Below are 14,159 nucleotides of genomic sequence, written 5' to 3' on the forward strand. Positions count from 1 at the left end.
CTTCCCTGACACCCCTGGCCCCTCCCTTTCTCGGGTCCCCTCCCCCGCCGACACCCCTGGCCCCTCCCTTTCTCGGGTCCCCTCCCCCGCCGACACCCCTGGCCCCTCCCTTTCTCGGGTCCCCTCCCCCCGCCGACACCCCTGGCCCCTCCCTCTTGTCAGGTGCCTCCACAGCAAGCAACTTGCTATGGGGGCACCAAAGCAGCTGCGCTTCCATGTCTATTCACACACAGCTGTGGCTCAGCCCTGTCCCCTCCCCCTCTTTATTGGCTCACTTGCTGTGATTGACAGTAGCGGGATCCTTGGACTCCTGCTGCTTCCTCAACCAGTCGGTGAGAGCCCCCAGAGGACTGGGTTCTTGTGCACATCGCTGGATCGTGATGGGGCTCAGGTAAGTGTTATGGGGTCTGCTAAACACTTTGTTTTTTTTTGTTTTTTTGTTTTTTTTTCCTTCATGCATAAAATACAAGAAAGTAAAAAACCTTGAGCCATTAGAATCACTTTAAGTTAAAAAGCCTTCCATTAGCTATTCACCCCACCCCCATCCCTAAACATTTACCTGAGCCCTCTAATGATCCAACGCTGAGCCCGGCGACATGTCCTCTGCCCTCCCTGTATTCACAGGCTTCACTGAGGGCAGCGGGAGGGCTCCTGCTATCAGTCAAATCCTGTGAGGGGGTTGGGGTCGAGCCTCACTTTGTTTATGGGTGTATACAGTCTGGTTTGAGAGCACTCTTGCACGTGTGCCCCCAGAGCAAGCAGGTTGTAATGGGGGCACACTCAGAGGCGAGGACAGTGCCAGCAGGGGATCCCAGAAGAGGAGGTAAGCGGCCAATCAGAGCAGGTAAGTATATCAGGTTTGTTTTTAATTTTAAAAAAAGTTAACTTTAACGGAGCAAGGAGTTAAAGGATAAGTTCACTTAAAAAATAAATAAATAATAAATGCACATTTCTTGCATTTAAAAAAATGTGCATTTTTTTTTCTTGGGAGCCTGTAACTGATTTTACCCGCGATCAGAATGTGGGTGCAATGTCAGGCTCTTGCAGACTGTCAGTGCATTGTCTGCCCACACACCTGATGTGGGCAGGCAGTCCAGGAACCTCAATGGACTACGAGAGCGCTCACCAGCACCCCCTTAGTAAATTGAGAACTACAAGCCATCGGCCTGGAAGGCCCCACACAATCGCATTTTTTTTTTTTTAAGGTGACGGCGGGCTCAGGGAGAACTACCCCCCCCTCACTGTCACAGGGAGGGGGGAGAGGCTGCAGTTACTAAAGCAGGTTTCATGTTCCAAAAGGTGAGCTTATCCTTTATGGTAAAACAGATGTTGAAGGAATTGTCTGTTGGACATTCTGTATTGTGAACTACACATCTGTGTATAAGTTGGGAAGATCGGTCGTCTTCTGGATTCATCACCGTTTTCTGGACAGAGGTGGTGATTTATTGTCCAGTAAGCGGGCTGCAGATGGAGGCATGGCAGGACTCTGCGTTGCTGAACCAGAAATGAAGGGCATTGCCTGGCTGTGCAATGTAGAAGTGATAAATTGGATGAACTGGAATTACAAAATTAATGGGTAGGTTGCATTTAATGGGCAGTTAACAGATGTATTTCAACACAGTATTTAGCAATTTGTCGACCGCTATTTTCTAAGCGATCAAGCGTGACTTGTTTGTGGGCAGCTTCTCAAATATTTTTTTTTAAAGCCTCCTTTTGCTAAGAGCTTCCCCAGCGTGTGTGCGTGTGTGTACGTGTGTGCGTGTGTGCGTGTGTGTGCGTGTGTGCGTGTGTGTACGTGTGTGTGTACGTGTGTGTGTACGTGTGTGTGTGTGTGTGTGTGTGCGTGCGTGCGTTCCAGCTCACCAGTTTTGTTAGTTTGGTGTACTCTGTATTCACAAGGTTGTTTTTTTGCTTTGTAGAAAGTTCAGAAGAGGAGGATGCCCCTTCTTTTGCACCTTCCAGCTCGGTGGACGGAAATAACACGGACTCGGAGTTTGAGAAGGGCCCTAAACACAAAGGCAAACATCAGGATCCGCCAAAAAGTACGCCAGTGAAAGACGAGTACGAGTTTGACGAGGATGACGAAGAAGATCGCGTGCCTCCAGTTGATGACAAGCATTTGCTGAAAAAAGACTTTCGGAAAGAGACTAAAGCGAACAGTTATATTTCTATTCCTAAAATGGAAGTAAAAACGTATTCTAAAAATACAACTGCGCCAAAGAAAGCTGCTCGCCGTATCCTGTCAGATACTTCAGACGAGGACGACCATTCCATCACCATAGAGGCCCCTGAAAAGCTCCGCCTGTCGGCTCATCCCGTTGTACCGAGCAATAAAACCAGGGAGCAGCCTGTAGCAAAGCATAAAGAGAAAAGCAAAGTCAAGAAGAAGCGGAAGAAAGATGCAAAAACAAAGGAGGTCAAGTTTGAGAAGAAAAACCTATTTTGTTCCTCTGAAACTGAAAGTGAAAACTTGGAGAGTGATGTAGAGAATGATCTGCTTTCCTTAGAAAACTCAAACTGTGTAAAAGACTCTGCCTTAGCATTGAAGGAGACTTCTTTGTTTAGCTCTCTTTCAGCATCTTCAGCATCGTCTCAAGGGAGTTTAGCATCACAGAAGCACAATGCTAATATCCCTGACCAGCACTCCAAGCACTGGAGAACGGACAATTGGAAAACGGTTTCTTCCCCTCACTGGTCAGATGTTAGCTCATTATCGGACTCCACAAGGACACGGTTGACTAGTGACTATGATTACTCTTCGGAGGATTCCAGCGTGGAGTCTGTGAAACAACAAGTTAAAAAGAAGCACGAGCACAAAAAGAAAAGTAATATGCATAACAGCATATACGAAAAGAACTCTTTTCATCTTCACAATGACGGGGCAATTCCAAAACTAGATAAAGAAGGCAAAGTAGTGAAAAAACATAAAACTAAACACAAAAATAAAGAAAAAGTTCAGGTGCAGGCTGGACAAGAAGTTAAAATCCTTAAAAGCTTTTCTATCGAGTATGAGGACTCTAAACAAAAATCGGAAAAGCCATTAAATTTAGAAGTCGACGTTCCAGAAAAATTAAAAGTATTAAAACATGAAAACGAGCACCTCAGGAAGGAGGAGAAACTTCCAAAAGTGAAATCTGAGAAAGAAGACTGGGGCTACCGAGAGGAGAGTAGTAAGGTTACCAAAGAAGAGAAGTCATCAAAAAAGGTTAAAGATGGCAAGGACAGCAGTAAACTTTTTAAAGAGGACAGAGACCGCTCTGGAAAAACGGAAAAAACTGTCAAAGAAAAATCCCCCAAAGAAGAAAAGCAAAAAGTCCACAAAGAAGAAAAGAAGAAGAAAACGAAAGAAAAGTCATCCAAATCTGAAAAGAAAAACGAGCTAAAAGAGGAGAAAACGCCCAAACCCGAAAAAGACAAAAGTTTCAAAGAAGATCGGGTCAAGAAGGAAAAGTCTCACAAAGATGAAGCACCATTCGAAGAATTAAACAGCAAAACCAAATTTTTAGAAGATGAAACAAAGTACAACACATCAGATGATCAGGGATTATGGATTTCTGAGATGTCCTCAGATTCTTCCTTTGACTTCAAAGCTGAGGATAGCTGGGACTCCTCCTTTACGGACTTCAGAGAAAGCAAGAACGATGCCATCCCCAAGCTGATTGTAGAATCTGTCAAGGAGGAAGTCAAGGAAAAAGACTCCAAAAACAAAGACAGGAGAGAATATGGAGAAAGACAACCCGAGAAAGAGACTGTTGTAAAAAGAAAGGATCGAGACTCTTCTGACAAAACTTCTGACAAAAAGAAAGATCAAGCAGATGCACACAAAGGTGCCACCTTATACACGGGTGAACGCGAGAAGAAGAGGAAGGACTCTCTCGACACCACTAAACCACGCAAAGAAAAAGACGGAGATTCCACAAGGAGGGATTCTTTGGGAAGCAAAGAACGGAGGGATTCCAAAACTAAACAGGAGGAACAGTATAAAGAAGACCTGAATGACTATGGAACGGAGACCTTCTTTAAAGAAAAATCAGAACAAGAGCTTGTTACCAAGAATTCTGAGACACGAGAGAGGCATCACTCTGGCAAGGAAAGGAGGGACGTGGAGAAAAAGGAAAAATCGAAATCTGAGAAACATCGAGAAAAATCAAAAGATTCGGAGAGGGAAAAGCCTGAAAAACCTGATCGAAGTCAGAAAGAAAAAGAAACCGAGAAAGGGTCTCAAAAGAAGAAAGAGGAAAAGTACAAAGATAAAAAAGCCTCCTCAGAGCAGAAAACTGAGAAAAAAGAAAAGGATTTTGGGGACAAGAGAGATGACAAGAAGTCCAGAGGTAAAAACTGGTATAACATTGCAGACATATTTACAGATGAAAGTGAAGAGGAGGATAATCTATTTATGCCAGGGTTCAAAGTCTCAGAGGCCTATGGCAATGATCTGCACAGAATGGACAGTTATCATGAGCGGGAGAATCCTTTACAAGACAAAGAGCCTTCCCAGTCTGACAAACACAGAAGGAATTCCAATGAAAAACATTTGGGGGAAAAGCAAAAAGATCGGGAACCAAAAGAGAAGAAAAAGGAAAAAGGTCAGTCAGAATCGGGGAAGGAGAAGAAGGAAAAGAACACCGAAAAACACAAAGAGAAAAAGGATAAGGAGTCCCTTGACAAATACCGCAAAGACCGAGCGTCAGTAGATTCTAACCAAGACAAGAAGTCTAAACAGAAGGTACCAGGTGACAAAAGTGAAAAGAAACACCAGAGTGAGGAGAAAATCAAAACCAAACACAAAGAGAAATCTGATAAAGATCACTTTAAAGATCGAAAGTCCTCTAAAGGTGATGCTGAGAAGAGTCTTCTGGAAAAATTGGAAGAGGAGGCCCTCAACGACTACAAGGATGATTCCAACGACAAAATCAGTGAAATATCTTCGGACAGTTTTACGGATCGGGGCCAGGATGCTGGCCTTGGAAACATGTTGGAAGGTGCCGTGGTGACCACTATAGATCCAGTAGAGGACAAATTTAAAGATTCCTTACCTGGTTTAGCAGAAAAATTAAAGGAAAAGGAAAGAAATAGGCATTCTAGCTCCTCTTCAAAGAAAAGCCATGACAAGGATAAAGCACGAAAAGACAAGTCTGATAAGAAGGCTGAAAAACTGGATGATATGAGGGACACCTACAGCAGGAGAGAGTCCATGCAGTACGATAAGGAGACTCCAACAGCAGATGGAGACACTTTCTCTTCGTTTTCTGTCAAGACTGAAACCGAAGAGGAATTGGATAGAAGCATGGACTATGTGTTTGGTTCTGAAAAAGAGAAACATGATTCTGAAAGAGACTCCTTAAAAAAATCTGAAAAGGACAAAGCATACTCTTCTGTTGTGAAAGAAAAGAAAAAGAAAGATAAACATCGTGACAAAAGCAAAGACGACAAACACAGAGACAAACATTTGGAAGCCTTCTTTAAGCATCACAGGGAAGAGCAGAAACCGATGGGTAGAGATAAGGAATCTCCATTAACCTCCAAAGAAAAATCTAAAGATGAGGTGGGAAGATTTAGTGAAAATAAAATCAAAGATAGAACAAAGGAAAATTCTGAGAAAGAGACTGTTAAGATCCTGAATGGAAATGAGAAAATCACACTTAATAAAGATGCCAACAAGAGAGACAACCGGCCTCGAGAAAAACTTCTCGGCGATGGAGATCTGATGATGACCAGTTTTGAAAGGATGCTGAGCCAAAAAGATCTCGAAATTGAAGAAAAGCATAAAAAGCACAAAGAGAGAATGAAGCAAATGGAAAAGATGAGACACCGGTCTGGGGATCCAAAGCTAAAAGAAAAATTAAAAGAAGAGCAGCGTAAGAAAAGTTTGGACTTGACTTCCAAGAAACCTTTGGTAACAGATTCCCTCCAAAAAGATAAGAAGTCTAAAGATTTGTCATCAAACGCAGTACCACCTGAAAACAAAGTCCCAGCCATTACTGGGAATGATTCTAAAGATTGGCTCAATGGTCCCCAAATTAAAGAAGTGCTCACAGCTTCTCCAAGACCTGATCAAAGTAGGCCAACCGGAGTCCCCACTCTTACATCTGTGATCTCCTGCCCAAGTTACGAAGAAGTAATGCAGACCCCAAGGACCCCATCTTGCAGCACTGAAGACTATCCAGATTTGATGTTTGACTGTTCAGATACACAGCACTCCTTGCCGGTGTCTGCAATGTCTATGAATGCCTGCTCACCTACATTCTTTGACCGGTATTCAGCAACATCTAGTGGAATACCTGAAAACCCAAGTCAGACACCCACTAGGCTCCCTTGTTCTGTGAATCGTAGCCGCTCTGTCTCAGTTGATGTCAGAAGAGTTCCTGAAGAAGAGTTTCCTTCTTCAGAAATGAAATTTTACAGACAGCAGAGTGTGCCAGCAGCTTCTAGCTTCAGTTCACCAATCCAGATGATGGACGATAAGATTCAACCACAGGTCCCTGAAGAGAAATTCACATGCGGGTCTCCAGGTTACTTTTCACCAGACTACCGGGCAGCATCTCCGAGGGTTGATGATACTTCCTGTACACCTGCTGCCGTGGCCAGTATTGCTCCATCACCTGATCATGGCTATTTAGCTGTTCAAGCAAAATCACCACAATTGGAAAGAGATGACTTGCTTGAGCCTTCTACAGAGAGTGAGATTCCTCCCGATCTTGGCCTGCCATGTGACTCTGCTGAAGCACAACAAGCTACAGAATCTATTCTATCCCAAGAACCAAGCTTTTCACCACCCGAGTCTAATTTTCTGCAGCAGGAGCCGGCCTATTTACAGACTGATAGTAACTTTATAACAAATGAAAATAGCTTTTCAGCTGCACCGGACTTTATGCCAGAGGAGGAATCTTCTTACCTACACCAAGAACCTGCCTACATTCCTCAACAGACAGACTTTCTAACCCCGGAGCCAGAATATTTGCCTTCAGAGCCATCCTTTATGCCCCAAGAACAAGGTTATGTTCTTCATACAGGATCTAGTTTTCCCACCACGGAGACTGCTTATTTGCCCCCTGAATCTGGATTTCATACGCCGCATACAGAACCTTCTTTTTTACCCCCTGAACCTGCTTTTTTACCTCCACCTACAGAATCTGATTTCCTTCCACCTGTTGAGGAAAATACATTCAGCTCAACAATTTCTGAGCAGAATTTAGAATGGGTCAGTCCGACGAATAGAAATACAGACTCTGTTATCCCTCCAAGTTTAATGAGTAACACCCCCGATCAACCTGGGAACTGGTCAATGGCACCTGAGCTCTTAAAATCTCCTCCGAGATTCACAGAGTCACCGAAGACCTTTTGTTCACCTGACAAATCTATTACTGCTTCAGTTCCATTTATTTCTTCAGACTCGCCTTATCCAGTTTCTCCCATTTCCTTCCCCTTGTCTGAACCAGCCCCAGATGAACTGAAAGAGGATAGGGAGGATGCGGAAGAGGATATGCCTCAGCCAGATGATCAGGAACCATATGCATCTCCAACTCCTCTTACCAACTTTTTAAATAACTGTGATGGTCTATCAGATGATCATCCGGCATTGGCTTCTGAGTCGCAACTCAACACAGAACCTCTAGAAGATGCATTGGCCTCAGTTAAAGAAAGTTATGTGGAGCCCAGTGATGTTCAGCCACCTGCTCACGATCCGGAACCATGGCCAGACCCATTTTCTTCAGCTGTGGAGGATCTGGATCTTGGACCGTTTTCTCTTCCTGACCTTCCACTTCCTGTCAAAGAAGAAAATGATGAGATTTGTGAACAGCCAAGTATCCTTGCAAGCAGTCCTGATGTTCCCCTTGATGTGTGCAATGAGGATGACAACATGGAAATGCCTCACAATGAATTGGATCTCCCAGAGCCAGTGACTCCTAAAGAAACAAGTGCTGTGGAAATGGATGAACCAGTACACGATGTTGAGGAGCAGAACGATGACCACGATGTGGAACCTTCAATAGACACTGAACAATTATCCCATGATACAAAACCAGTGTTTGAACCAACAAGTTTTGCAATACCGTATGTACAACTGGAAACTCTTCAAGAAGTCGAGAGTAAGGTGCAATCGAGCCTAAGTTCCTCTGCGGACACATGTACTCCGGAGTTGCCAAAGGACGTTGAGGCTGATGTGCAAGGAACTGAAAGTACACCAGAGGAAAGTGTTCCCAGTGAACCCGTCATACAAGTTGAAGCCCCTCCAGTTATCCCCCCAGTAGAAGTTCCAGAGCAAATGCCAAAAATAATCGTTGAAATTCCAAAACCTCCCAAAGTAGAAGAGATACCTCTACGGATGACTCGAAACAGGGCTCAGATGCTTGCCAATCAGAATAAGCAGAACACTTCCACCCCGGAGAAAGAACAACCTGTAGCAAACACACCGTCGACCCGTGGAAAAAGTAAAGTCACCGAGGAGGAAGATTCACAAACGCAGCACCCCCGCAAGAGGAAGTTGCAGAAGCCCAATCAGCTTCAACAACAGATAATCAGCACCACCAGTCAGCAGACGCGTGAGATGATCCAGCAGACCTTGGCAGCAATCGTTGATGCCATCAAGTTGGACGAAATTGAGCCATATCACAGCGACAGGTCCAATCCATACTTTGAATACTTGCAGATTAGGAAAAAAATTGAAGAGAAGAGGAAAATCTTGTGTTACATCACTCCTCAAGCCCCTCAGTGCTATGCTGAATATGTGACTTACACCGGCTCCTATTTATTGGATGGCAAACCTCTGAGCAAGCTTCACATTCCAGTGGTGAGTGCGCCATGCTGCTCCTCCTCGGGATGCTGGGTTTAGGGGTCTTGCTCTATATTTTACTGACAATCATCCATATTTTTGTTTTTTCAGTGTTTTCACACATTTTGAAGGGTTAGCTTCACCTTTACAAAAAACTGCCTATGAAGGTAAAGGGGGGGGGGGTCTGTAGATAAACTCTGCAGCTCTGACTGAAGTTGGGTAATGTCCTTGCTATAGGTGGAGGCAGGGGCAGATTTACCACAAGGCATTTGCCTAGGGCGGCATTTTTCATTGGGGGCAGTGCTGCCTCTTAGAAGAAGGGTCACACGTGGCATGGGGACCAACCAGGTGGGATCCGAGAGAGACTGCGTGACGTATGCAGAGCCCCGACTCTCGTTCCCAGGGATGTCCGGAGCTGTGCACGGGGAATGGGGTGGGGGGCGTTGGTGGCTGGTGTATGGGGGGTGGTAGTGGAAGGCTCTCTTGGGTGGGGGGGCAGGGGTGTTGGTAAATTCAGACTCTCTCTGCGGGGGGGGGGGTGTCTGTTGGTGTCAGGCTCTCTTGCCTAGGGCAGCACAAAACCTAAATACACCACTGGGTTGGGTGGAAGCTGCTTTTGTACCTTCTGGAGCCTGACTGGGAAAACTCCCGGGAAGTGAGGCCTAGTCATTGCCGCTCATCTCCACCGTCACAGGAGGGCGCTCTCAAATGCTGAGGTCGGAGCTACTGCATCAGAGGAGACAACACACGAGGGGGTTTGAATCCGATTCTGTGATGAATGGCTGGGCTCTGACCTTGGCATTTGAGAGCGCCCTCCTGTAATGGTGGAGGTAGGCAGCAATGACTAGGCCTCACTTCCTGGGGGTTTTCCCCGTCAGGCTTCAGGAGGTACATAAATGGCTCCACCTATAGGAAGGACATAATTGCGATTTAGTCCGAACCGCACAGCATTTCATCCACAGATGTCCTTCATCTGCATAAGCAGTTATTGGTAAAGGTGAACTAACCCCAAAACCAGAAATACAATATTGCAGCTTACCAATCCGATGTGGCGGCTGCATTCCTTTTCTTTTTTAGGCGTTTCCCCTCTGTTTTCACCTGGTGGGTCCTGCGTGACTCCAGCTTGTTACTCTTGTTTGTGATCTTCAATAAAAACAGTTTGGACTCAACTTGAAGATCCGTGGTGTGCTGTGAAAGATCTACACTGTGTCCTGTATTTGAATGCCCTCACTCTGGAGGAAGGAGCACAGGGAGCACCCTTGGACAGCAGCTTTGTCAGTCTGGGGGGAGGAGAGTGTTAAATGGACTAGCGGATTTAGATGCAATACCAATTTTAAGCCAAACTCCAGCTAACACTTTATAATCCGTTAGTTTTTGTTGCTTTTGGGATAAAGGTTTTACATCAATAAAAGCTGATCATTGTAAACCTGCCCCCCCCCCCCCCCCGTCGGTGGTAAATGGTTTGTCTCATCCCTCTAACTGCTACATCAGCAGGAGAGCATGTTCTATTGAAAAACAGACTTACTGGCTGGATCAGCAGGTGAAAATATAGGAAAGGAAGCCTGAAAAAGAAAACCAATGCAGCCGCCACATCTAAGAATTGGTAAGCTGTAATATGTTTGTTTCTGGATGAAGGGTCGGTTCACTCTATAGAAATGCAGTCCAGATGTTTCTGCATGTGCATTTTTGACACGTTTTTGGTTCATTCCAGTTCATTTTTCCCCTTTCTTCAATTTAAATCGGGTCGTGTGCATTTTTGGTGCATTTTTGTTTTTTTGGTAAGTTTTTTTTACCGCGTTCCGGTACAGTTCTGTGCAGCACAAATGCAGCCGGTTCTAATTTAGGGAGCGCTGTATCAGGTATATTGGGCGTAGAATTTATCAGGACCGATGGCTAATACACCTAGCATTGTAATTGGTGCACCGAAATTAAAATTCTGGTGCCGAAACCGATACTGAAAATTGAGAGTGCATGTGGCTGAAAACCGAACTGTCTGCGTATGTGGGGGTGGGGAGGTGCCAATTATCTATTTTTTTTCTACTTTCGTGTATATTTTTATTCATTTTTTTTAACTTATGATTTTATTGCTATCTTATAGGAGACCAATAGTCCCCGATTGTGAAGGCATATAAAAGACAGGTCCTCTTTGTAGGGGGCAGTGTGTGCAAGGAGGGGGCAGGAGAGGAGCAGTCTATATGGTGAAGGGGGCAGTCTATATGGTGAAGGGGGCAGTCTATATGGTGAAGGGGGCAGTCTATATGGTGAAGGGGGCAGTCTATATGGTGAAGGGGGCAGTCTATATGGTGAAGGGGGCAGTCTATATGGTGAAGGGGGCAGTCTATATGGTGAAGGGGGCAGTCTATATGGTGAAGGGGAGCGGGGTATATGGTGAAGGGGAGCGGGGTATATGGTGAAGGGGAGCGGGGTATATGGTGAAGGGGAGCGGGGTATATGGTGAAGGGGAGCGGGGTATATGGTGAAGGGGAGCGGGGTATATGGTGAAGGGGAGCGGGGTATATGGTGAAGGGGAGCGGGGTATATGGTGAAGGGGAGCGGGGTATATGGTGAAGGGGAGCGGGGTATATGGTGAAGGGGAGCGGGGTATATGGTGAAGGGGAGCGGGGTATATGGTGAAGGGGAGCGGGGTATACTGGTGAAGGGGAGCGGGGTATACGGGTGAAGGGGGGCGGGGTATACGGGTGAAGGGGGGCGGGGTATACGGGGGGAGGGGGCGGGGTATACGGGGGGAGGGGGCGGGGTATACGGGGGGAGGGGGCGGGGTATACGGGGGGAGGGGGCGGGGTATACAGTGAGGCTCCCTCACTGGCTGTCACTATAGGCCAGTGCTGGTTTTTAAATGCAATTGTCGGCTTTTTATAGCTCACAGAATTAGCTGTCACTTTCCCCAGAGCTGAAGGAAACGGTTTCTTTTAGCTGGGGGGAAAGTGACAGCTAATTCTGATCTATAGTGAAAAAAAAAAAACCGACTGTTTCGGTGGCTGAAATTTCGGGTCATCCCTAATTGTAATTCCTTGTAGATGGCGATGGGTCAGACTCAGACACAAAGACACACAGACCTGAAAAAAAAAAAGTGAATCCCTTCAATAGAGAACATCAGATGAAAAACCATATCCATGTCTGTTCTTTCTGTAGATTGCACCACCGCCATCATTATCGGAGCCACTAAAGGAGTTATTCCGGCAACAGGAAGCGGTGAGAGGGAAGCTTCGTCTGCAACACAGCATTGAAAGGGTGAGGAGAACATTTTATGTGCGAAGCCTTGTACGTTCCCCGGAGTCAGGAGACCAGTTTGGTGTCAGTTGTGGTCATTGTGAGCTGAATTGGTTGACCTTCACTTCGGGTTTAGAGGTCCTGACCCCCAACTGACCAGCCGGTGTTTTGGGGAAGTGTCAGTGGCTAAATGGTTAGCACTTCCGCTTGGCAGTGCTTGGGTTGTCGGTTCGAATTCCAGCCACAGCACCACCTGCCTGGAGTTTGCGTGTTCTCCCTGTGCCTGGTTTCCTCCAGGTACTCTGGTTTCCTCCCACACTCCAAAGGCATGCTGGGAGGATAATTGATTCCTGTCTAAATTGGCCCCAGTATGGATATGTACAAATGTGAGTTAGGGACCTTAGATTGTACCCTCGTTGAGGGTTAGGGACTGATGTGAATGTACCTAACCCTCAAGGAGCGTACAATAGACGGCGGTATAGTAGTACCTGTAATAAGTCGATAACTCTCCTAATCGATATTGGGCTACAACCCCCACCCATGTTTATGGATCAGGGGTGTCAAACTGGCTGCCCTCCAGCTGTTGCTACATCATGCCTCTGCCTTTGGGAGTCATGCTTCTGTTTCAATATTTTTATTAAGAAAGTTTTGTGTTAAGAATACAACAAGCTCAAGATACGCCCACGAGGGGCAGAGCAGGACAGGAACACAAACGGATACATCCTGCTGACTTGTAGTAGTCAAATAGCGGAATGTCCAATGACATCAAGGAGGGATGGCAAAAAGCCGAACCAAATAGCAGCAGCAATCCATCATATCGGGGAAAAGAGGGAAAAAAAAAAAAAAAGAATCAGAAAACATGGAGGGAAGGAAAACTAGAAGAGTCACGGATCCAGGGCTAGCACAGGCAACGACTACAAGAGGCCATAACTAGTAGGAGGCAGGGATGGCAAGGAATAACGTATCCCAAACCTTAAGGAATCTCTGAGAATCGTGAAGAATGCTAGACATCTGTTCATTGATCAACATAGCATTCATCCGGGTCTTCACCCCCTGGAAGACAACCGAAGGGGTTCTCCAAGCTTGAGTTATTATTATTATACAGTATTTATAAAGCGCCGATAGTTGGCTCAGCGCTGTACATTACAAAGGGGGACAGAACATGTGACAGAACAATACCAATACAATGCAGAACATGAGGGGATCGAGGGCCCTGATCCTTGGAGCTTACAATCTAGGAGGGAGGGGATAGTGGTACAGGAGGAGATAGCTGTGGGGGATGGAGTGGTAGGAAGAGTAGAGGAGGTCGGCAAGTTAGCAGGGGGTGGGGTAGGCTTCCCTGAAGAGGTGGGTTTTCAGGGTGCGCCTAAAGGAGAGGAGAGTAGGTGATAATCTGATGGGTTGGGGCAGGGAGTTCCAGAGGATGGGTGACACCCTGGAGAAGTCCTGGAGGCGGGCATGGGAGGAGGAGACCAGGGAACTAGAGAGAAGGAGGTCTTGTGAGGAGCGGAGTGTGCGTGTTGGGCGGTACTTGGATATTAGGTCGGTGATGTAGTTCGGGGCAGTATGGTGGACGGCTTTGTACGTCAGTGTTAGGATTTTGAATTTGATCCGTTGCGCAATCAGAAGCCAGTGGAGGGATTGGCAGAGGGGGGTGGAGCCAGTGGAGGGATTGGCAGAGAGGGGTGGCGGAGATGGGGCGGTTGGAAAGGTGAATGAGTCTGGCAGCCGTATTCAGGATGGACTGAAGTGGGGATAGCCAGCGGTGAGGCAGGCCAGTGAGGAGGGAGTTGCAGTAGTCGAGTCGTGATACGATGAGGGAGTGGATGAGCTTTTTAGTGGTTTCTGGGGTTAGGAACGTGCGGATTTTGGCGATGAGGCGGAGTCTGCATGTTGCGGGGGTGGAGTCTGCATGTTGCGGGGGTGGAGTCTGCATGTTGCGGGGGTGGAGTCTGCATGTTGCGGGGGTGGAGTCTGCATGTTGCGGGGGTGGAGTCTGCATGTTGCGGGGGTGGAGTCTGCATGTTGCGGGGGTGGAGTCTGCATGTTGCGGGGGTGGAGTCTGCATGTTGCGGGGGTGGAGTCTGCATGTTGCGGGGGTGGAGTCTGCATGTTGCGGGGGTGGAGTCTGCATGTTGCGGGGGTGGAGTCTGCA

The 14,159-nt window shown here is 46.6% G+C and overlaps 1 protein-coding gene across 1 annotated transcript in view; it reads left to right on the forward strand.

The window, feature by feature from the left end:
- The window catches only part of ANKRD11 (ankyrin repeat domain 11), a 65,746-nt gene extending 53,548 nt beyond the window's left edge, over positions 1–12,198 (forward strand). Inside the window, exons 7-8 of the mRNA XM_089667753.1 lie at positions 1,920–8,791; positions 11,927–12,198. Of these exons, the coding sequence (XP_089523879.1) occupies positions 1,920–8,791; positions 11,927–12,160 (7,106 nt within the window). The 3' untranslated portion in view covers positions 12,161–12,198. The remainder of the gene's footprint in view (positions 1–1,919; positions 8,792–11,926) is intronic.
- Positions 12,199–14,159: the final 1,961 nt, after the last annotated feature.

Source organism: Staurois parvus, unplaced genomic scaffold (assembly GCF_062004578.1).
Source record: "Staurois parvus isolate SC_StPar_1 unplaced genomic scaffold, SC_StPar_1.0 ptg003552l, whole genome shotgun sequence".
NCBI classification, from domain to species: Eukaryota; Metazoa; Chordata; class Amphibia; order Anura; family Ranidae; genus Staurois; species Staurois parvus.